The sequence below is a fragment of the Bombina bombina genome, chromosome 11, assembly GCF_027579735.1.
Source record: "Bombina bombina isolate aBomBom1 chromosome 11, aBomBom1.pri, whole genome shotgun sequence".
Taxonomy (NCBI): Eukaryota; Metazoa; Chordata; class Amphibia; order Anura; family Bombinatoridae; genus Bombina; species Bombina bombina.
This window is the reverse complement of record NC_069509.1, coordinates 42,168,898-42,192,723: the sequence shown is the minus strand read 5'-3', so window position 1 is coordinate 42,192,723 and position 23,826 is coordinate 42,168,898. Positions and strand designations below refer to the sequence as shown.

Below are 23,826 nucleotides of genomic sequence, written 5' to 3'. Positions count from 1 at the left end.
CCGGAAGTGACATCATTGTCAATGACAACCGGAAGTCGGAATCCGATATTAACCTTAACTCTAATTAACTACACATATGAGACAGATACTATGTCTAGTACCTTTCTAATCTAAGTAAATATAGATTATCAATCTAGAATCAAAAGGATTAATATTTGAGAATATTTGAAAACAATGCCCACACTTATGAATATAATGCCCATACCCACAATGCATTCAACAGGAAGTGGGCGGAGCTTAATGTTTTGGCGCAAAAATTCAACATGACTATTGGCTACAATACCCTTTATAAGGATACAATTTCCTAAATAAACTCAGTCTTGATAAAGGCCTTACTGGGGCCGAAATGCGTCAACTGAGTATTGGTAAGCCTATTCCCATTTATTTGATATTGTGTGAAGTTATCTGCACCATATTTTTCTTTATATTTGTAGGTGGACATCATTTTTTTGGGCCATTCTGGTTCAGACTCTGATCCTGCTTCACACTCCTGTGGACACAGCCCCTCTTCTCCTCACACCCTAAGGATATATCTACACTGTGGGATCACTACAAGGATTATCCATCTAGGTCTGGGTGGCTACTTTCACTTTGTTTCACTTAATTTTTAATTTTTATTTTTTCAATTTTTTCAACTTTTCATCACTGAATTGCAATTCACATTATTGATTACACTGAACTGTTTTCACCAAGACACATTTTCTCTTTGAGACATTTTTTTCTTTGAGACATTTTTTCACGATTTACTTAACACTCTTGGACATCTCTGGACACTTGCCATTTTTTGATTATAATTTTTGATATTTTTGATTATCCTTATTACCCAGTCCCGTATACTCTCAATCCGCATCTGTGATTATCTGATGCTGATCATCTATTGTTGATTATTTTGTATATTGTTTTTAAACCCTGTTTTACTGTTTTTATTGTTTTTCATGGATCCATGATTTGCACTGTATGTTTTTAAACATTGTTATTAAATATTTCTAGTACACTTAACTTGTAGTGCTATTCCCTTCTGCCTCCGGCCTGGTAGGCGCTTGGGGGATCCCCTTTCTTAACTTGACTCCTATTGGTGGTTACTAGGTCACACCCCTCCCCCGAGCTAAGGGTATCAGAGTAGACGCTAGTCCCATCCCTCAATTACTCGCACAGTCAAGGAATACCCAATAACACCGGAACCTCCAGTTTATTGAAGTAAGCAGTTGACAATCTTCACGCTATCCAGGGGAAACAGCCCGTTTTCAGACCACTACCCTTTTGAGATGTCAAAGACAGTATTGTCTGATATGCACATATGTTTTTATTATCTGGTACGCTGAATACCTAATGTTTTTAAAGGTCTTTATTGTGTGTTATTAAAACCCCTTTCACTTGAGTCCAGTTGCGCTTTTCTTTCTTTATGTTTTTCAGCATATATATATATATATATATATATATATACTGTATATATCTACATACAAAAACATCTTTAGACATGTATCTGTATGCATCTCTATGTTAAGGTACTTTGGCTGCCTTTTTTTTCTAACAGCTGAGATCTCATATCTTCGAGTCCTTATAACTGTTTTATGTAATATTTTTTACAATTATTTATAATTGATGGTGTTATGAGTGTAACTGTACATTTAATGTATTTTTGAAGTGTTTTGTACAACTTTTTGTTTCGGAAAACAGTTAACCACAGCTCTAAGAGTGCGGTAAAGATTGACGCGTACATTTCCCTCAACTGGCAATATCAGCGCAATGGAAATGGTTTTCAAAAATTAGATATCGCGTGCGTAAAATCTTTTGCACCTCACTTGTAATCTAGCCCTAAGTGTTTAATGTTTCTTAAACAGACATGAAAGTAGTGTGTCCCCACTAGTCTGGCATAGATAATATTGATATCCTATTTTTTTTTTAAATCATACTTAATTGAGATGATTAATCACAGGCCAGAAACACCCTAAGCTAACTTAAAATTAATGACTGTATAAGTACCCAATACAATTAATGACAAAGTGCATCAGGTTTAAAAGGCCAAAGAACCAATTTAACAAAGTAAAGATAAATGCCGACAGCACGTGACCCCCTTAATAAATATTGGAAAAAACAAAAAATAATGCTTCAGTGTTCATTAGAGATAATTTATCTGCTATTTTCTATGTAAAACATCTCAATAGCAGCAAAGGAGCAAATTGAAAGCAGTTAAAACAAATAAAATTAAATTAGTAGCTAGTGCTACTGCTGCAAGCTTGCAGCGTTTTAACTTTTAAATGGGGTCAGGACTGACCAAGAACAAAAGCGAAGCTTACATAATTACTGGATGACAGAAGAATTAATCAACTAACAAGGACAGTGTTACATCCTCATTGCATAGAGCAAATGTTAACTTTCCCACCTAAATTGTATAAATTTGAAAAAAGCTTTCCCACCTTTAGAGTAACGGTTTGAATCGCATTAACTAAAGCCTTTCTTGCATGCATTTTCAGATGAATTCAGCACCATCTGTCATTTTTATATTTGTCTACAAACAATGGACAATACAACCTCTAACAACTAAACTCTGCTTTATTTTATAAATGAGCTGTCTTGGGGGGGGGGGGGGTGTAAAAACCAAACAAGGACACACAGTATATTATGTTAAAATAAGATATTATAGGTTATTAAACATGCCAGACTGAGATTCAATAAATATAAGTAATCAATCACATCTTCTTTTTATTTTTAATAAAAAAGTATTCAGTCATTTGAGATTATTTTTGCTATAAAAACTACACAAGTTCAGTAACACCATATGTTAAAAAAATATACAATTTTGTTATAACCATTTTTTTTTTTTTTAAATAATGTAGTTTTTACCAGCTGTACTATCATACATTAAAGGGACAGTCTACTTTAGAATCTTTAATGTTTAAAAAGATAGATAATCCCTTTATTACCCAATCCCCAGTTTTGCATAACCAACACAGTTATATTAATATACTTTTTACCTCTGTGATTACCTTGTATCTCAGCCTCTGCAGACTGCCCCCTTATCTCAGTGCTTTTGACAGACATGCAGTTTAGCAAATCAGTGCAGACTCATAAATAACTCCACATGAGTGAGCACACTATCTAAATATGAAAAACATGAACTAACACTGTCTAACTGTGAAAAACTTTCAAAATGCTCTGAGCTAAGAGGCGGTTTTCAAAGGTTTTAGAAATCAGTTTGAGCCTACCTAGGTTTAGCTTTTCAAATACCAACAAGGGAACAAAGCAAATTTGATGATAAAAGTAAATTGGAAAGTTGTTTATAATTGCATGTCCTATCTAAAATAATGAAAGTTTCATTTCGACTAGACTGTCCCTTTAAGTTGTTTCATGAATCTGTTCATAACTCCATCTCCTCATCTGTACTTCTGGTTTGGTTATCTGAAAATAAACAAAGTGTTACATTTACATAATATACATTGTATATTCTTTGCAATCACACTAGATATAGTAACCCCCTGTGTGCCAGAGAATAATTACATAATGTGTGCGGTTATTCTGATTCTTCATTACTGTGACCGTGCAATCAGAATCAGTTTCACTCTATAATGAGTACAGTGTAGATAGCAGCTATTATTTACTAAACTCAGAGAGATGAGAGCAGTAATGCATTTGTCAAACAACAAGTTCATTAACAAGTAAATACAGACTCGCAAGACATGGTCATTCATTTTAAAATTCTATTACCTACCCCCCCCCCCACATCATCCAAGTAAAGGTTTGAAAAAACAAAACAAAACAAAACATTTCAATGCACTTATATTACTTATTTTGCTGTATTTTCATGTCATTTGAATATACAATTATTCTGTTTGCTCTGTCCCCAGAGAGGCTGGAGTCCATTCCATAGATTTCAGTGCCCCCGCCCTCCTGCATGTTGTACGGTGTTTGCTTGATCAGTGCAGGAACTCATTTATATCTGTCCCTTATTTGCCATAGAAAAGGAGACAAGCAACAACATTTTGCAGGTAAAATGGCAGTTATTTTCTATGCAGATCTAATAGCGTCAGGTGATTTCCACAGCTGGAGGAGCACAGAACCTCACCCCAACAACTGCCCAAACTCCACCACTTTGGTCATCACATAGATAAAAGCAAAGGTGGGAAGCACACAAGAAGAAACCTTTATAGTGTAGTATATACTTACAGGGAAGTATACACACACATATGTATACGCACATCAACACATACACACACACACATACTCATATACATACACATATGGGATACAGACATATATATACACACATCAACACACACACACACAAACATACTCATATACATACACATACGGGATACACACATGTATACACACATCAACACATACTCATATACACACATATGTATACACACATCAACACATACTCATATACACACATATGCATACTCATATACACACATATGTATACACACAACACATACACACAAATACATACTCATATACATACACATACGGGATACACACATGTATACACACATATGTATACACACAACACATACACACACATACATACTCATATACATACACATACGGCATACACACATCAACAAATACACACAAATGCATACTCATATACATACACATACGGTATACACACATATGTATACACACATCAACACATACACACACACACACACAAACATACTCATATAGCTACATATACGGCATACACACATGTATACACACATATGCATACTCATATACACACACATATGTATACACACCTCAACACATACACACACACAAACATACTCATATACATACACATACGGCATACACACATATGTATACACACATCAACACATACTCATAAATACACATACGGCATACACACATATGTATACACACATCAACACATACACACACACACATACTCATATATATACACATGCACACACATGGCAGCGACGTGCGGTGATGTCAGAGGCTGGTGAGGCAGTGGCTAGGATACGCCTTCATTCTTTAGATATCCTTTGTTGAAGAAATAGCAACACACATGGGTGAGCCAATCACATGAGGTATGTACATGCAGCCACCAATCAGCAGCTACTGAGCATATTTAGATATGATTTTCAACAAAGGATATAAAAAAAATGAAGAAAATGAGATATTAGATGTAAATTGGAAAGTTATTTAAAATTGCATGCTCTTTCTAAATCATGAAAGAAAACATATGGGTTTCCTGTCCCTTTAAATGGTGTCTTGGAAAACTGGTCAACTTAGTAAACATCTGATTTTAGTCTAAAGGATTGTAACAGAAACTCTTGCCAGATAACAAAATGCTTGCTCTGATTATGAGATCTAGAAATCCAGGCCCATTAAAATATGTTTAAAACATACTTTTTACTTTAATGCTGCAAATTATGCTTATATATTCCTTCATTATTCAGTAAATATAAAAATGTAAAAAAAACCTCCCAGTTGAAGTCATGAACAGTCAAGGTTGATTAGAAAGGTACACTATACTACAGTCATTATTAACACATTCTGAGCTTGGTTTATTGAATAAACCAAGCTCAGAATGTGTTCAAAATGATATTAGAAAGGTATACACTATACTACAGTCATTATTAATACATTCTGAGCTTGGTTTATTGAATAAACCAAGCTCAGAATGTGTTAATAATGACTGTAGTACTGTATACCTTTCTAATATCATTTTGAATATGCTTTTGTCTGACAAAAACATATTCAAAATGATATTAGAAAGGTATACAGTACTACAGTCATTATTAATATGCTTTTGTCAGACAAAAGCATATTCAAAATGATATTAGAAAGTTATACAGTACTACAGTCATTATTAACACATTCTGAGCTTGGTTTATTCAATAAACCAAGCTCAGAATGTATTAATAATGACTGTAGTATAGTGTACCTTTCTAATCAACCTTGACAGTTCATGACTTCAACTGGGAGTTTTTTTCCCCTTACCCTTTACAAAGAGGTCAGAGTTTAACCCCTGCTCTGTGAAATAGGGCTGCATTACTTTTTAGGTGAAAAGTGGTTAATAAAAAAAAAATCTGTCATTATGAAAAATAGGTCACCAATAAAATTGGTCTCAGCATGGTGTATAATTGCAACAAAATGCTGCTGACTAAAACCTAGGAGCTAGCTGGCTGTGGTCACACAGTGCAAACCATCTGGTGTGTATTAGAGGAAGGGCTGTAAATATTGGTGAAAGCTCTGTATTATCAGCTCTACATGTCATGCACAGGCCCTGTAATGTGTATATTATACACATCACAACAGTAGAAACATACAAAAAATACTAGACAAAACAAAAGCATATTCAAAATGATATTAAAAAGGTAACTATAGTATAACTTTACTGAACTTGCGAAGCGTGAAACAGCCACACACGTCCGACACACTGCAGGAGAGACACTGTGACTCGACTCACCTGACACTCTGAGAGTCACTGTCTGACCCCAGTCACCCCACGCTAGCCTGAGAGGCCTGAGCCAGCCACCGTCACTCAGTCACTCACCGTGACCACACGCACCACCGGACCCGCGGACTGAATCCTCCTGAGTCTGGACTCCTGACAGACAGACACCGTGACCGATCGTTGCTTGCACTAAGCAGGCTGCAGCAGTTAGACGCACCCGCACGTGACCAGACGCTCAATCCAGCGCCTCAGTATTCCCGCCCGGCAGCCCAGAGTCAGACTGCTTATGTCTAATTGGCTGAGGGGCGGGCAGGAAGGGCTGAGGGCTTCCGAGGCTTGAAGAGACAAGCCTCCGGTGGGAGCAGTATGGGCCGCAAAAGAGACTGCAATTGATCTTATTCGCCACTGGATGGCAGTCTCTAGCGGCCCATACAAGAAAAAAACATTCATATTGCGCAAAGGAAGGGTAGCTGGCCTCTAATTTCTTGTGCAATAAGAATGTAATTAATATTACTTTTTTTTTTAAAACATAATGATAACAGTAAATAAACTATTACTGAATTTGGTGGAGGGTTGGGGGGGTCACCTCTTTCATGAAGAAAAAAAAATTGGAAAAAAAAATATTTTTGTTTTGTTTTTTGTTAAAAAGGCTGTAATACACCAAATTGGCCAGGGGAGGCTCTGCCTCACCTGCCTCCTATGAGTGTGAATCACTGCACATATGTATACACACATCAACACATACACACAAATACATACTCATATACATACACATACGGCATACACACATATGTATACGCACATCAACACATACACACAAATACATACTCATATACATACACATACGGCATACACACATATGTATACACACATCAACACATACACACAAATACATACTCATATACATACACATACGGCATACACACATATGTATACGCACATCAACACATACACACAAATACATACTCATACACATACGGCATACACACATATGTATACACACATCAACACATACTCATATACATACACATATGTATACGCACATCAACACACACACACAAATACATACTCATATACACACATACAGCATACACACATCAACACATACACACAAATACATACTCATATACATACACATATGTATACGCACATCAACACATACACACAAATACATACTCATATGCATACACATACGGCATACACACATATGTATACACACATCAACACATACACACACACAAACATACTCATATAGATACATATACAGCATACACACATGTATACACACATATGCATACTCATATACACACACATATGTATACGCACATCAACACATACACACAAATACATACTCATATACATACACATACACACATATGTATACACACATCAACACATACACACACACAAACATACTCATATACATACATATACAGCATACACACATGTATACACACATATGCATACTCATATAAACACACATATGGCACACACACACATGTATACACACACATCAATACATACACACACATACATACTCATATACATACATGGCATACACACATGTATACACAAATATACACACAGCATACACACACATCAATACATACACACATACTCATATACATGCATATACGGCATACACACATGTATACACACATATGCATACTCATATACACACACATGTATACACACACATCAATACATATACATACATACTCATATACATACACGGCATATACACATGTATACACACATATACATACTCATATACACACATGTATACACACACATCTTTACATACACACACATACATACTCATATTCATACACGGCATACACAAATACTTCTTTATCTTTATCTACAGTTCTCTATTTCACTTAGGGTCTAGGGTACACCATCTCTGCCTGTTATAAAGATGTCCTTTCTTCCTCTCAATATGTATAATATTTACAGTAATCGATACATTGCATTGTTTACTTGTTTCACAATAAAGGCTAGGTTACAGTTGGAGAGCGTATTTACATTTCCGTGAACGACAGTGCGGATCAGGTCCGACAGACAGCGCTGAATGCGGAGAGCAATACGCTCCCAAGAGCTGCTGGTGCAACGCCGCTACCTGCAAACTCACGGCCAATCGGCCGCCAGCAGGGGGTCTCAATCAACCTGATCGTACTTGATCGGGTTGATTTCCAGCGATTCCTGTCCGCCTCATCAGAGCAGGCGGATAGGGTTATGGAGCAGCGGTCTTTAGACCGCTGCTCCTTAACTTGTGTTTCTGGCGAGTCTGAAGACTCACCAGAAACATGGCCCTTCAAGCTCCATTCGGAGCTTGATAAATGGGCCTCATTATCTAGAGGTTCAAAATCAAGCTCTAGATATATAGGCACAGGAAGCTCCTAATGTGATTTAAGCAAGTTTATATATTGTTTTTTTTGTACATTAATATATATGTATATGAATGTATACATATATATTTATGTGGTTATATGTATATATATTTATTTCAAAACATATATACACATATAAACACATGAATATATATACAGTATATATATATATATATATATACACACACACACGCACAAAGAGAAGCACACTCACAGGAACAAACAACCGGCTCAATCCCATTGTTAGCCTGTTCTATGGCGATTTAACACCTGGGTGCAGCTTCTTTTAGCCCAGTAATGCTTTTCACAGAGTAGAACTTTCCTGTAGTATATAAGTCTGACCTCGCCTATTACGGTCAGTCCAGCGCCGAAATACCAGGCAATTCCTCTGTACAAGGAACACAGCAATCCCAGACAATCGTTTCGGCTTTTATTGGGCCTCGTCAGTGAGGTGGAAGCACTCCTGGTCCTAATAGAAAGGCAATCGGCCTGTGTAGCCGTGGGTGCACTTCAACAATAATATAAAGTCCACAATAATGGAAGTCACTCACAGGGTCTTAGTACAAATCATCCAATATTTAATTGATGTTTTGGGGTTTCCCCAGTTCTCAAAACAAGTACCACTTAATTTGAAAACGGAGGAAACCCTGAAACGTCAATGAAATATTGGATGATTTGTACTAAGACCCTGTGAGTGACTTCCATTATTGTGGACATTATATATATATATATATATATATATATACACACACACATTCATATACGTATATATTTATAGACATACAAATATAAATAAATGTGTTCCTATGGATCCCTATGTAAAACCACTGATATCTTGTAACTTTGAGCGCTTATAACTTTTTTTGTGCAATATTTTTTATTAAACATTTATATTATTTTTTATGTGTTTTGGGCAGCTTTTTTGTCTCATTTAACAATTAACCAGAGGTTTAAAGTTACAGGAATCATTCTGGCGCAAATCACGTTATCGCACAAGTGTTCGCATTTACTTTTAGCTTGTAATACGAATGGTCTTTTACATGCACCTGAAAGGGCACATACTTGTACAAAAAAACTGTGCCACCTGTAATCTAGCCCTTATAGAAAAATCAGTGTATGTTACTTTACTAGGATGGTATAAAAGAATCATTTTGTGATTTCAACCCTCACCTTTGACTAGGCCACAATAGACATTAAACAAATTAATGTGCATCTATTACAGACTTATTTGCCGGCGGCAACAAGACTGTGCTATCACAACCTCCCTCCAACAAGCCGCTTATAATCGTGATGTCTCGCCGCTGGCAGCGAGAGCCTCCCTATTATAAAAACGAGACCCCATTGACAGACCAGAGACATGCAGAGTATGTCTCTGGTCTTTAGAGGTTAAAAGAACATGAAACCAAAATATTTATTTTAAGATTCAGCTAGAGCATACAAATGTAAATAACTTTCTCATTTACTTATATTATACAATTTGCTTCATTATCCTGATATCCTTTCCTGTAGGAACAGCAATAAACTTCGGGGAGCTAGCTGAACACCTCGGTTGAGCCATTGACAAGAGGCATATACGTGCAGCCACCAATCACCAGCTAGCTCCCATAATTATTCATGCACATTGCAAAATGCTTCTATTCATATGTAATTTGTGTGTTCTTTAAGGGCTTGAATGCCAAACAAAATCATTTGGAATAAACATAATTAATAATTTTATAATATTTATAGGCTGGAAAAGTTATGTACTCACATGTTGCTTCATTTAAATCCTTCATTTCTGTATTGAGGAGAAAAGTACAGTATTATCATAAATATATATTTTAATCTAATGAGTATAAAAGCATAACAGATCTGTAAATGTAATTAATGTCTTCATTTTAGGAAGCAGTAAAAAGAAAAATAACAAAAATAATTATTAGCTAGAATGAAGTAGAGTATCCCACAAAAAAACAGGTGATGGGACAGATCTCTTGGAGATTGATTTAATTACCAACTACAGTTCACAACATTGGTTGATGAAGATGATTATTAATAAACATTGGCACATAATCAAAAAAGATTTGTTGTTGGGAAATCGAGTTTGTAATCATCCTGAATTTATTTACAAGGATGCAAAGAACTTTAAAAAGATCCTTGTCCCTAGTGATTTTAGAAATAATTGAAGTAATACAGTTGATATTAGCTTAGACAATGAGGTATTAGAAGGGTTTTTTTTCCCTTGTATTAGTGGCAAAGCTTGCAAACATAGTAGCAAAATGAAAACAGTTACTTCCTCTAACACCGGAAATAAGGAAAACATTAAAGGCATCATAAGATATATGGATATTGATGTTATTTATTTATTGCAATGCTCCTGCAACCTTCAATATTTAAGATACACTAGCAGTCGTCTACTTGATAGAATTGGGAAGCATCTACTGAATATTGAACAAAGGAATAATGATTGTCACTATATAAACATTTTAACGAGTCACATAATGAAAACACAAACGCCTAGATTTAGAGTTTGGCGGTAGCCGTCAAAACCAGCGTTAGAGGCTCCTAACGCTGGTTTTTACCACCCGCTGGTATTTGGAGTCAGTCAGGAAAGGGTCTAACGCTCACTTTGCAGCCGCGACTTTTCCATACCGCAGATCCCCCTACGCCAATTGCGTATCCTATCTTTTCAATGGGATCTTTCTAACGCTGGTATTTAGAGTCGTGGCTGAAGTGAGCGTTAGAAATCTAACGACAAAACTCCAGCCGCAGAAAAAAACCAGGAGTTAAGAGCTTTTTGGGCTAAAGCCGGTTCATAAAGCTCTTAACTACTGTGCTCTAAAGTACACTAACACCCATAAACTACCTATGTACCCCTAAACCGAGGTCCCCCCACATCGCCGCCACTCTAATAAAATTTTTTAACCCCTAATCTGCCAACCGCACACCGCCGCCACCTACGTTATACTTATGTACCCCTAATCTGCTGCCCCTAACACCGCCGACCCCTATATTATATTTATTAACCCCTAATCTGCCCCCCTCAACGTCGCCGACACCTACCTACACTTATTAACCCCTAATCTGCCGACCGGACCTCGCTGCTACTATAATAAAGTTATTAACCCCTAATCCGCCTCACTCCCTCCTCAATAACCCTATAATAAATAGTATTAACCCCTAATCTGCCCTCCCTAACCTCACCGACACCTAACTTCAAGTATTAACCCCTAATCTGCCGACCGGACCTCACCGCTACTATAATAAATGTATTAACCCCTAAAGCTAAGTCTAACCCTAACACTAACACCCCCCTAAGTTAAATATAATTTTTATCTAACGAAATAAATTAACTCTTATTAAATAAATTATTCCTATTTAAAGCTAAATACTTACCTGTAAAATAAACCCTAATATATCTACAATATAAATTATAATTATATTGTAGCTATTTTAGGATTAATATTTATTTTACAGGCAACTTTGTATTTATTTTAACCAGGTACAATAGCTATTAAATAGTTAAGAACTATTTAATAGCTACCTAGTTAAAATAATTACAAAATTACCTGTAAAATAAATCCTAACCTAAGTTACAATTAAACCTAACACTACACTATCAATAAATAAATTAAATAAAATACCTACAATTATCTACAATTAAACCTAACACTACACTATCAATAAATTAATTAAATACAATACCTACAAATAAATACAATTAAATAAACTAAAGTACAAAAAATAAAAAAGAACTAAGTTACAAAAATAAAAAAATATTTACAAACATTAGAAAAATATTACAACAATTTTAAACTAATTACACCTTCTCTAAGCCCCCTAATAAAATAACAAAGACCCCCAAAATAAAAAAATGCCCTACCCTATTCTAAAATTAAAATAGAAAAGCTCTTTTACCTTACCAGCCCTGAAAAGGGCCCTTTGCGGGGCATGCCCCAAAGAATTCAGCTCTTTTGCCTGTAAAAAAAAAAACATACAATACCCCCCCCCAACATTACAACCCACCACCCACATACCCCTAATCTAACACAAACCCCCCTTAAATAAACCTAACACTAAGCCACTGAAGATCTCCCTACCTTGTCTTCACCACGCCGGGTTCACCGATCGATCCAGAAGAGCCTCCGATGTCTTGATCCAAGCCCAAGCGGGGGGCTGAAGATGTCCATGATCCGACTGAAGTCTTCATCCAAGCAGGAGCTGAAGAGGTCCATGATCGGGCTGAAGTCTTTATCCAAGCGGGAGCTGAAGAGGTCCATGATCGGGCTGAAGTCTTCTATCAAGCGGCATCTTCAATCTTCTTTCTTCCGGATCCATGGTCATCCCGCCGACGCGGAACATCCATCTTCACCGACGACTTCCCGACGAATGACGGTTCCTTTAAGGGACGTCATCCAAGATGGCGTCCCTCGAATTCCGATTGGCTGATAGGATTCTATCAGCCAATCGGAATTAAGGTAGGAAAATTCTGATTGGCTGATGGAATCAGCCAATCAGATTCAAGTTCAATCCGATTGGCTGATCCGATCAGCCAATCAGATTGAGCTGGCATTCTATTGGCTGATCGGAACAGCCAATCGGATTGAACTTGAATCTGATTGGCTGATTCCATCAGCCAATCAGAATTTTCCTACCTTAATTCCGATTGGCTGATAGAATCCTATCAGCCAATCGGAATTCGAGGGACGCCATCTTGGATAACGTCCCTTAAAGGAACCGTTATTCGTCGGGAAGTCGTCGGTGAAGATGGATGTTCCGAGTCGGCGGGATGACCATGGATCCGGAAGAAAGAAGATTGAAGATGCCGCTTGATAGAAGACTTCAGCCCGATCATGGACCTCTTCAGCTCCCGCTTGGATGAAGACTTCATTCGGATTATGGACATCTTCAGCCCCCCGCTTGGGCTTGGATCAAGACATCGGAGGCTCTTCTGGATCGATCGGTGAACCCGGCGTGGTGAAGACAAGGTATGGAGATCTTCAGGGGCTTAATGTTAGGTTTATTTAAGGGGGGTTTGGGTTAGATTAGGGGTATGTGGGTGGTGGGTTGTAATGTTGGGGAGGGGTATTGTATGGGTTTTTTTTACAGGCAAAAGAGCTGAATTCTTTGGGGCATGCCCCGCAAAGGGCCCTTTTCAGGGCTGGTAAGGTAAAAGAGCTTTTCTATTTTAATTTTAGAATAGGGTAGGGCATTTTTTTATTTTGGGGGTCTTTGTTATTTTATTAGGGGGCTTAGAGTAGGTGTAATTAGTTTAAAAATGTTGTAATATTTTTCTAATGTTTGTAAATATTTTTTTATTTTTTGTAACTTAGTTCTTTTTTATTTTTTGTACTTTAGTTAGTTTATTTAATTGTATTTATTTGTAGGTATTGTATTCAATTAATGTATTGATAGTGTAGTGTTAGGTTTAATTGTAGGTAATTGTAGGTATTTTATTTAATGAATTTATTGATAGTGTAGTGTTAGGTTTAATTGTAACTTAGGTTAGGATTTATTTTACAGGTAATTTTGTAATTATTTTAACTAGGTAACTATTAAATAGTTCTTAACTATTTAATAGCTATTGTACCTGGTTAAAATAATTACAAAGTTGCCTGTAAAATAAATATTAATCCTAAAATAGCTACAATATAATTATCATTTATATTGTAGCTATATTAGGGTTTATTTTACAGGTAAGTATTTAGCTTTAAATAGGAATAATTTATTTAATAAGAGTTAATTTATTTTGTTAGATTTAAATTATATTTAACTTAGGGGGGTGTTAGGGTTCGGGTTAGAGTTAGCTTTAGGGGTTAATACATTTATTATAGTAGTGGTGAGGTCCGGTCCGCAGATTAGGGGTTAATTATTGTAGGTAGGTGGAGGCGACGTTGGGGGCGGCATATTAGGGGTTAATAAATATAATATAGGGGTCGGCGGTGTTAGGGGCAGCAGATTAGGGGTACATAGGTATAATGTAGGTTGCGGCGGTGTACAGAGCGGCAGATTAGGGGTTAAAAAAAAATATGCAGGTGTCAGCGATAGCGGGGGCGGTATATTAGGGGTTAATAAGTGTAAGGTTAGGGGTGTTTAGACTCAGGGTACATGTTAGTGTTAGGTGCAGACTTAGGAAGTGTTTCCCCATAGGAAACAATGGGGCTGCGTTAGGAGCTTAACGCTGCTTTTTTGCAGGTGTTAGGTTTTTTTCAGCTCAAACTGCCCCATTGTTTTCTATGGGGATATCGTGCACGAGCATGTTTTTTAAGCTGGCCGCGTCCGTAAGCACCGCTGGTATCGAGAGTTGCAGTGGCGGTAAATATGCCTCTACGCTCCCTTTTTGGAGCCTAACGCACTGAAAACGCAGCCATTCTGTGAACTCTAAATACCAGCGGTATTTAAAAGGTGCGGGGAAAAAAAAGTATGCGTTAGCTACGCGGGTCGTTACCGACAAAACTCTAAATCTAGCCGAAAATTCTTTAAATATTGGGTATTAAAAAAAGTAAGAAACAGTTGTAGTGCAGGGGATATGGAAAAAGATCTACTACTTAAAGAAAATAAACTTACTTATAGTTTATTAACCCAAAGGGGTAAAATGCTAAAATGGATTTAAACTATTTAATATAAGGAAGAAATTAGGAAGATCAATATTTGTACTGTATAATGGAGTTCTAAGAAAATTATAAAAGTTTTAAAGAAAAAAGTTTGCATACGATCTTAATTATTTTAGTAATAATTAAGGATAATGTCTGAATAACATTGAACAATCTGGAAAGAATACATAGGGGTCAATTTATCAAGCTCCGTACGGGGCTTTTCGGAAACAGAAGTTATGAAGCAGCTCCATAACCTGTCCGCCTGCTCTGAGGCGGCAGACAGAAATCAACCCGATTGAATACGATCGGGTTGATTGACACTCCCTACTAGCGGCCGATTGGCCGCGAATCTGCAGGGGGCGGCATTGCATTGCACCAGCAGTTCAAAAGAACTGTCAGCATTTATTGATGTGCGGCGGACATGATACGCTACATCGTATCATGTCCGCTTGCACAATAATAAATAGACCTAATAATGTTTTTAGATGCTAGTTTGTTTAATGGCCTTTTATATTATTAATTTATTAATTATTTTGTATTATACTAGATGTTTAATTATGATTATAAATTTATAATCTAACTTTTTTCTTGTTTTATTGTGCACTATGTTCAGACGGTTTTTTTTTCTTTCTGGATCACAAGGAGTTACATTTCTAACCTAATTTTAAGGTTATTTATACACCAGAACTGATGTAGCTAAGGTATCTTAATAAAGGCTTTGCAGACCAAAACACGTAGAGTACCAAAGCTATTGAAACTGGACGTAAAAAAAGCCATAATCTGGCTGAGTACCATGGTATTGTACAAACAATGTGGGTTTTTTTAGCAGGATTGTGTCTGCTCCCCACAGTGAGCTCCAAGGGTTGAGCTGTTGATCAGCAAAGCCAGTTTGAGGATGACTATTGGTGGAAACTGGTCATGTGTGCGGGTCTGCTAACAGTGGAACGAGTACACAAAACTGAAGTACGCTAACATTAGGACTGTGCTGAAATTCATAAAGTTGTTTTTATTGCGTCAAGCATTCAGACTTTGGGCTCAATTTATGAAACAGCATAAGCTGCTCTTGAGCCCTGCAATGTAAGAAGCAGCGGTCATTAGACCGCTGCTTCTTTCCCTCTTGCCACCTCTGAGGGGTCGAAGAGAAATCACCAAGAGCTTACTCGCTCTCTGTGATTGACAGTCTCTTCTCTCGTGCTCTTTTGTCAGTAGTGAGAGCTCAGGGAATTGCAGCAGCTCCATATCTAAACAACATTCGGGTTCACGCACCCTCCCTCCAAATGGCAAAGAAACATACAATCAAAGCTCTTCCGATCCATCATATTCATGGTTGGAAACTCAACCTTCTATAATTCCACAGACCAGGCTCAAGTTGAAGAAGATGTGTGCTCTTCTACAACTCTCCTCCCTTTCTTCAGTATATGAATGCATGAAATTGGTCTCATTGTAGTGACCTCAGATGCAGTTCCATTTGCCAAATCCCACCTACACACACTACAACTGAGAATGTTGCAGTAGTGGTACAGAGATTACAAAGATCTGTCTCCAAAAGTCTCTCTAGACTTCAAGTCAAGGCAATCAATGACTTGGTGGCAAACTAACCAGTCTCTTCTTCAAGGGGTCTCCTTTCTTTTGCCAACATGGGTGGTGATCAGCACAGGGAATCTGGTCTCCTCAGGGGGAGAGTACACCAATCAACATCTTGTAACTAAGCACTATTTATGGGCGTTGCAGCGCTTTCTTAGGAGGTTTCAATGAGACAATGTCACTGCGCAACTCAAAGAGCCTTAACAATGTAAGACGTAGCACGTATTCTAGCCTGGGCAGAATGCCATCATTGCATGATTTTGGCAAGCCACATCCTGGGTGAAGACAACTGGGAAGCTGATTCTCTTAATGTCAGTAATTTCACCCTGGTGAATAATCACTGAATCAAGGAAGTCAACCATATGGGGGAGATGTTGGGACAAAAATAGATATCATGGCCTCTCACTCAAGCTGCCCCAATATTGTGTGAAATCTTAGGATCAGTAGCTGGCTGTCGTAGATGCTCTAATGACTTAATGGTTGTTCAAAGTAATTTACATCTTTCCTCATTTGTGTTGCTATCTAGGACGATATCTAGAATAAAACAAAGATAAGCATCTGTAATACTGATTGCTCCAGCATGGCCTTACAGGACTTGGTATTCATATTAAGTCCAAATGTCATCCAGCCAGCCTTCCCCTCAAGAATAACATTCTCTTTCATGGTCCCTTCTTTCAAGAGACATGATACCCAAATGTTGAAGCACATGAAAGTGAGGTAGCATACTGTAGCTGTAAATAACTGACTAGAAAACATCACCTGAACATCTCTATGTAAAAATGGAAGATATTTGACCTCGAATTTCCTAAGTATTCACACCACCCCAGTGTGCATTGGCATTTTTCCTATCAGTTTAAGTAAATTCTATGAAATCTCATGAGATTTCAGTGAAAACTCATGAGATCACAGCAAAGGCAAATAATTACTTCAGCACTGCTGATGCTGATTGGCTATTTTTTTTTTTTAAACTTGCAGTTGGGCAGCAACTGAAGTGTAACTGTTTACACAGCACTTAATCTGGTAAACTGATGAAATTTTGAGGTAAAATATTTTCCTTTTTTACAGAGAGATGCTCAGGTGATATTTTATTGTCAGCTTTTTACAGTGATGCAGCATAGCTGTAAAAAGCTGAGTAGAAAATATCACCTGAACATCTCTATGTAAAAATTGAAGATATTTTTTCTAAAATGTCCTAAGTATGTGCAAGCACAGTTATGTTATTTTCATTTTCAGTTTAAAGGGACATTCTAGCCCAAAACTTTCTTTCATGCTTTAGAAAGAGCATGCTATTTTAAACAGTTTTCTAATTTACTTCTGTTATCTAATTTGCTTCATTCTCGTGATATACTTGGTTGAAAAGCATATCTAGATATGCTAAGTAGCTGCTGATTGGTGACTGCACATAGATGCCTCTTGCTATTGGCTCACCCATGTGCATTGCTATTTCTTCAACAAGGGATATCTAAAGAATGAAGCAAATTAGATAATAGAAGTAAATTGGAATGTTGTTTAAACTTGTATTCTCTATCTGAATCATGAAAGAAATATTTTGGGTTTCATGACCCTTTAAGTAACTTCTATGAAATCTCATGAGATCAAAGCAAAGGCAAAGCCTTACCTCAGCACTGCTGATGCCGACTGGCTATTTTTTCTTTCTTTAAACTTGTAGCTGGACAGCAGCTGAAGTATAACTGTATTTATGTATAAATGTATAACAGCATTTACTCTGGTAAGATAAATAAATTTTGAGGTAAAATATGTTCCTTTTTTTACAAAGAGATGCTCAGATGATATTTTATTGTCAGCTTTTTATAGTTATGGTGCATCACTTTCAAGTGATTTATCATATGAGTATTATGTCCCTTTAAGAACTCAAATCTCTAAATTGAATGCCTAATCTTGTTTCTACTTTCAGCTGTTATGTGAGTCTGCTTACCTGATTTTTCATCAGGATAAGGTGGTTTTAGAAACCAACTGTTCTTTCCTACCCAAGGTTGTATCTTGTGGTTCCTTCCAGCTCCTAGGAATTCTAAGGAGCAACTTCTTCACAATTTAGATATCAGAGCCTTGCCATTTATTTTAGAAGTTAATAAAGATTTTAGATATTCTTATTTTTTATTTATTTTTCTAGTCCACATAAACAAAAAAAAAGGAAATTTATGCTTACCTGATAAATTTGTTTCTTTTTAGACACAAGTCCACGGATTTCATCCTTACTTGTGGGATTACGCCTCCTGGTCAGCAGGAGGAGGCAAAGAGCACCACAGCAGAGTTGTATATATAGCTCCTCCCTTCCCTCCCACTCCAGTCATTCGACCGAAGTTAGGAAGAGAAAGGAAAAGCCAAGGTGCAGAGGTGTCTAAAGTTTCACGAAAAAATAATAACCTGTCTCATAGAACAGGGCGGGCCGTGGACTCATCGTGTCTAAAAAGAAACAAATTTATCAGGTAAGCATAAATTTCCTTTTCTTTTTAAAGACACAATGAGTCCACGGATTTCATCCTTACTTGTGGGATACAATACCAAAGCTATAGTACACAGATGAAACGGGAGGGACAAGACAGGAAACCTAAACAGAAGGCACCACTGCTTGAAGAACCTTTCTCCCAAAACAGCCTCAGCCGAAGCAAAAGTATCAAATTTGGAAAAAGTGTGAAGAGAAGACCAAGTTGCCGCCTTGCAAATCTGTTCAACAGAAGCATAATTTTTGAATGCCCATGAGGAAGCAACAGCCCTAGTGGAATGAGCCGTAATTCTTTCAGGAGGCTGCTGTCCAGCAGTCTCATATGCAAAACGGATGATACTCTTCAACCAAAAATAAAGAGAGGTAGCCGTAGCCTTCTGACCCCTACGTTTCCCTGAAAAAATGACAAACAAGCAGAAAGATTGACGAAAATCCTTGGTCGCTTGCAAATAGAACTTTAAAGCACGGACTACATCTAAATTATTTAGCAGACGTTCCTTCCTAGAAGAAGGATTAGGACACAAGGACGGAACAACAATTTCCTGATTAATGTTCTTGTCTAAAACAACTGTAGGAAGAAAACCATGCTTAGTACGTAACACCATAAACAATAAATATATAGCTCCAGCGCCAAGAATGCCACTAAAAAAAATAAAATAAAAAAAAAAATGACTGTGCTGCCTTGCAAGTTCTGGGGCAATTATCCAGAATGGCTACTTAAAAGTCCCTTTACAATGGGATGTGGCTACTGAGGAAATTATGAGAGATGAAAACCTGTCATGCTGATGTAATCCCAATGCAACAAATAAAACAAGTTTTGTGAAACTCAGGGCCTGGAATCGTTTTGGAGGAAGCATGTAGAAGTTTGAAATCACAGCAAATTCTACAAAAACGTCTTTGCTCCAGGATCCAGGAAGAAGAGGTCCAGGAAGCTGTGCTGACCACTTTTAAGGTTTAAAGCTTTATGGATACACCCAAAGTGGATTATAATTGTGCCATTTGAAGAACAGTTGGACAACTCTTCTTAGGATACGGATCACAAGGATATAATTTCAAAAATACACCATAAAAGATAATAACATTCACTTTTACTTGGACTATTTTTACTTGATATTTTTTCACTTGATATTTTTCCACATGATTCTTTTCACGTGAACTATTTTTTCACATGAACTATATTTTTGTGTAACTAATTTTTTACTCCAATTTTTTATTCACTCTCACGCCACGTGTGATAATTGACTCTAACAGGGTGTACACCTAAAGGTCACAATTCTTATATTTTCTATTTGAAAATCTCAGCATTACTTTTACACTCATATAGCACATATTGTTGTGTCAACATAAGTTTTTTTAAGGTATTTCAAGAATTTAGTACTGTGAATTATCATTATATGTTTTTAGTAGTTGTGATTGGTTTTATTAACTTTTAATATTTGAAATAAATATGTATACATTTTAAACATACACAGATCATTTCTTAATTACCCTTAGACTATACACAGCTAAGATCCCTTTAAAGAGATCAAAGCGCTCCTTCTAGCATATACCTTTAGTACGTAACACCACCTTATCCGCATGGAAAATAAGGTAAGGAGAATTATATTGTAATGCTGATAGCTCCGAAACTCTTTGAGCAGAAGAAATAGCAACCAGAAATAAAACTTTCCAAGATAACAACTTAATATCTATGGAATGCATAGGTTGAAGAACTTTAAGATCTAAATTCAAACTCCATGGAGGAGCAAGTGGTTTAAACACAGGCCTGACTCTAATCGGAGCCTGACAAAAGGATTGAACATCTGGGACATTTGCCAGACACTTGTGTAACAAAATAGATAAAAAAGATATTTGACTCTTTAGGGAACTCTCTGATAAACCCTTCTCCAATCCTTCTTGGAGAAAAGACAACATCCTGGGAATCCTAACTCTACTCCATGAGTAACCCTTGGATTCACACCAATAAAGATATTTATGTCCCATCTTATGGTAAATCTTCCTAGTTACAGGCTAACATGCCTGAATTAAGGTATCTATGACTGAATCAGAGAAACCTCGATTGTATAGGATCAAGCGTCCAATCTCCAAACAATCAACTTCAGAGAAACTAGACTTGGGTGGAAGAAGGGACCCTGAATAAGAGGTCCTTCCTCAACAGAAGTGTCCAGGTTGCAGAGATGACATGTCCACCGGATCAGCATACCAAATCCTGTGAGGCCACGCAAAAGCGAGGAGGATCACTGATGCCTCCTCCTATATGATTTGAACAATCACCCGGGAAAGAAGCACAAACGGGGGAAATATATATTCTAGGCTGAAGGACCAAAGAACTGTCAAGGCAGCTATCAGCCTGGACTGGGTGCCCTAGACCTGGACCCGTATCCCAGAAGCCTCGCATTCTGACAAAATGCCATGAGACAACTCCAGCCGACCCCATTTGAAAATCAGGTTGGAGAATACTCCCGGATGGAGTTCCCAATCTCCCGGATGAAAAGTCTGTCTACTTAGAAAATCTGTTTCCCAAGTGTCCACTCCTGGGATATGGACCGCTGACAAATAGCAAGAATGAGTCCCCGCCCACTGGATAATCTTGGCCACCTCAGCCCTGGTTAAGGAACACCTCGTTCCACCTTGGCGTTGACATATTGTCCATCTGAAAAAAGATGAAACTGGGCCAAAGCCAACTGAGGCCAGACCAGAAGAGCCTTGAGCTCGCTCTCAGTTCCAGGAAGTCTATAAAAAGAACAGACTCCGCCAGAGTCCACACTCTGCTAAATCAAGTTCCCTGGAATAGGTGATCCAGAGACTAACTGAGGAGACAAATCCGCATAGTCTCCTTTCCATTGCCTGAGTATGCTTAACTGCATAGACCTGAAGTGGAACTAACAAACGGAATTGTAAGGGTCACAAGACACTGCTCAGTTGATTAACCTTGGAAGGATGAAAGGTAGAGTAGACCTCACCGGAGATTGAACCTGCAACCCTTGGGTTTTTACAGAGTTCAGCCACAGCGCCGTAGCATGCTATAGTCCCTTGCCGTCACCCGCAGTCCAACTACTGCTATGTACTAAACCACTGAAGGCCGAGAAGTGGACTAAAGGACTAGGCCATAATTGATAGAATTTAATTTCCTGACCTTAGTCAGAAAAACCTTCATTGATATAGAATTAGTCATGATTCCTAAGAAAAACTACCCATGTGCTTGGGACTAAGGAACACTTGTCCAAAGACACCTTCCACTCATGAGATCACGGGAAGTATAACACCATGTCCGTGTAAATCCTGCTTGCTGCAAGGATGACGCTGGAAATAGGACAGCAGCCATATAGGGCGCCATTGCAATGTCCAGTAACAATACCGATCCCAGAGTCTCCGTAAGAACTTGGAACTATGGCAAGACCGAAAGGACCCCGAATAGAAAGTGTTTGTCCAGTAAGTCAAACACTAAAACTTGAGACGATTCTCGTGAACGGCACATGAAGGCACTTGTTCTTAAATCCACCATTGTCATAAAATGACCCTCTAGGATTAAGGGAGGAATGGCACAAATTAATAGTGTCCATCCTGAAGGACAGTACCCTTCTTAAAAAATGGTCTGAGAATTCCCGTTTTACAAGAACCACAACCCAATTGGTAACCCCAGATCCTGTACCAGTATGAAAACTGGAACCATCAATCCCAGGTCTGAGAGGTCTCCTACACAGTGTAAGGACGACTCTCCTTTTTTCTGATCTTCAGACAAGTTTGAAAGCAGAAACTGCCTCTGAGAGGAAAACATTTGAGCTTGAAACCAAACTTGAGCGAAAAATCGAGAGTCAGCCCCAACAAGATCCAATTCCAGACCAGGGCATGTTCTCCATGCTGTCTTTGATGCAACAGCAGGCTATGTGTTTGCTTTTTTTTTTTTTTTTTTTTAATTTTCGTCAAGCCAGGTCTCAACAAAGTTTGCTCCTGGCAAGGATCCGCCAAAATCTTAGGCCTAGATTTAGAGTTTGGCGTTAGCCGTGAAAACCAGCGTTAGAGGCTCCTAACGCTGGTTTTAGGCTACCGCCGGTATTTGGAGTCACTGAAAAAAGGGTCTAACGCTCACTTTTCAGCCGCGACTTTTCCATACCGCAGATCCCCTTACGTCAATTGCGTATCCTATCTTTTCAATGGGATCTTCCTAACTCCGGTATTTAGAGTCGTTTCTGAAGTGAGCGTTAAAGCTCTAACGACAAAACTCCAGCCGCAGAAAAAAAGCAGGAGTTAAGAGCTTTCTGGGCTAACGCCGGTTCATAAAGCTCTTAACTACTGTACCCTAAAGTACACTAACACCCATAAACTACCTATGTACCCCTAAACTGAGGTCCCCCCACATCGCCGCAACTCGATTAAATTTTTTTAACCCCTAATCTGCCGACCGCC

General features: G+C 37.8%; 1 protein-coding gene across 1 annotated transcript in view; it reads right to left on the bottom strand.

Moving 5' to 3' along the window:
- Window positions 1-2,535: 2,535 nt before the first annotated feature.
- Window positions 2,536-23,826, bottom strand: part of LOC128641937 (uncharacterized) — a 469,590-nt gene continuing 448,299 nt past the window's right edge. Inside the window, exons 21-22 of the mRNA XM_053694531.1 lie at window positions 10,550-10,576; window positions 2,536-3,399 (exon numbers count right to left, since the gene is read on the bottom strand). Coding sequence (XP_053550506.1) covers window positions 3,359-3,399; window positions 10,550-10,576 — 68 coding nt within the window. The 3' untranslated portion in view covers window positions 2,536-3,358. The remainder of the gene's footprint in view (window positions 3,400-10,549; window positions 10,577-23,826) is intronic.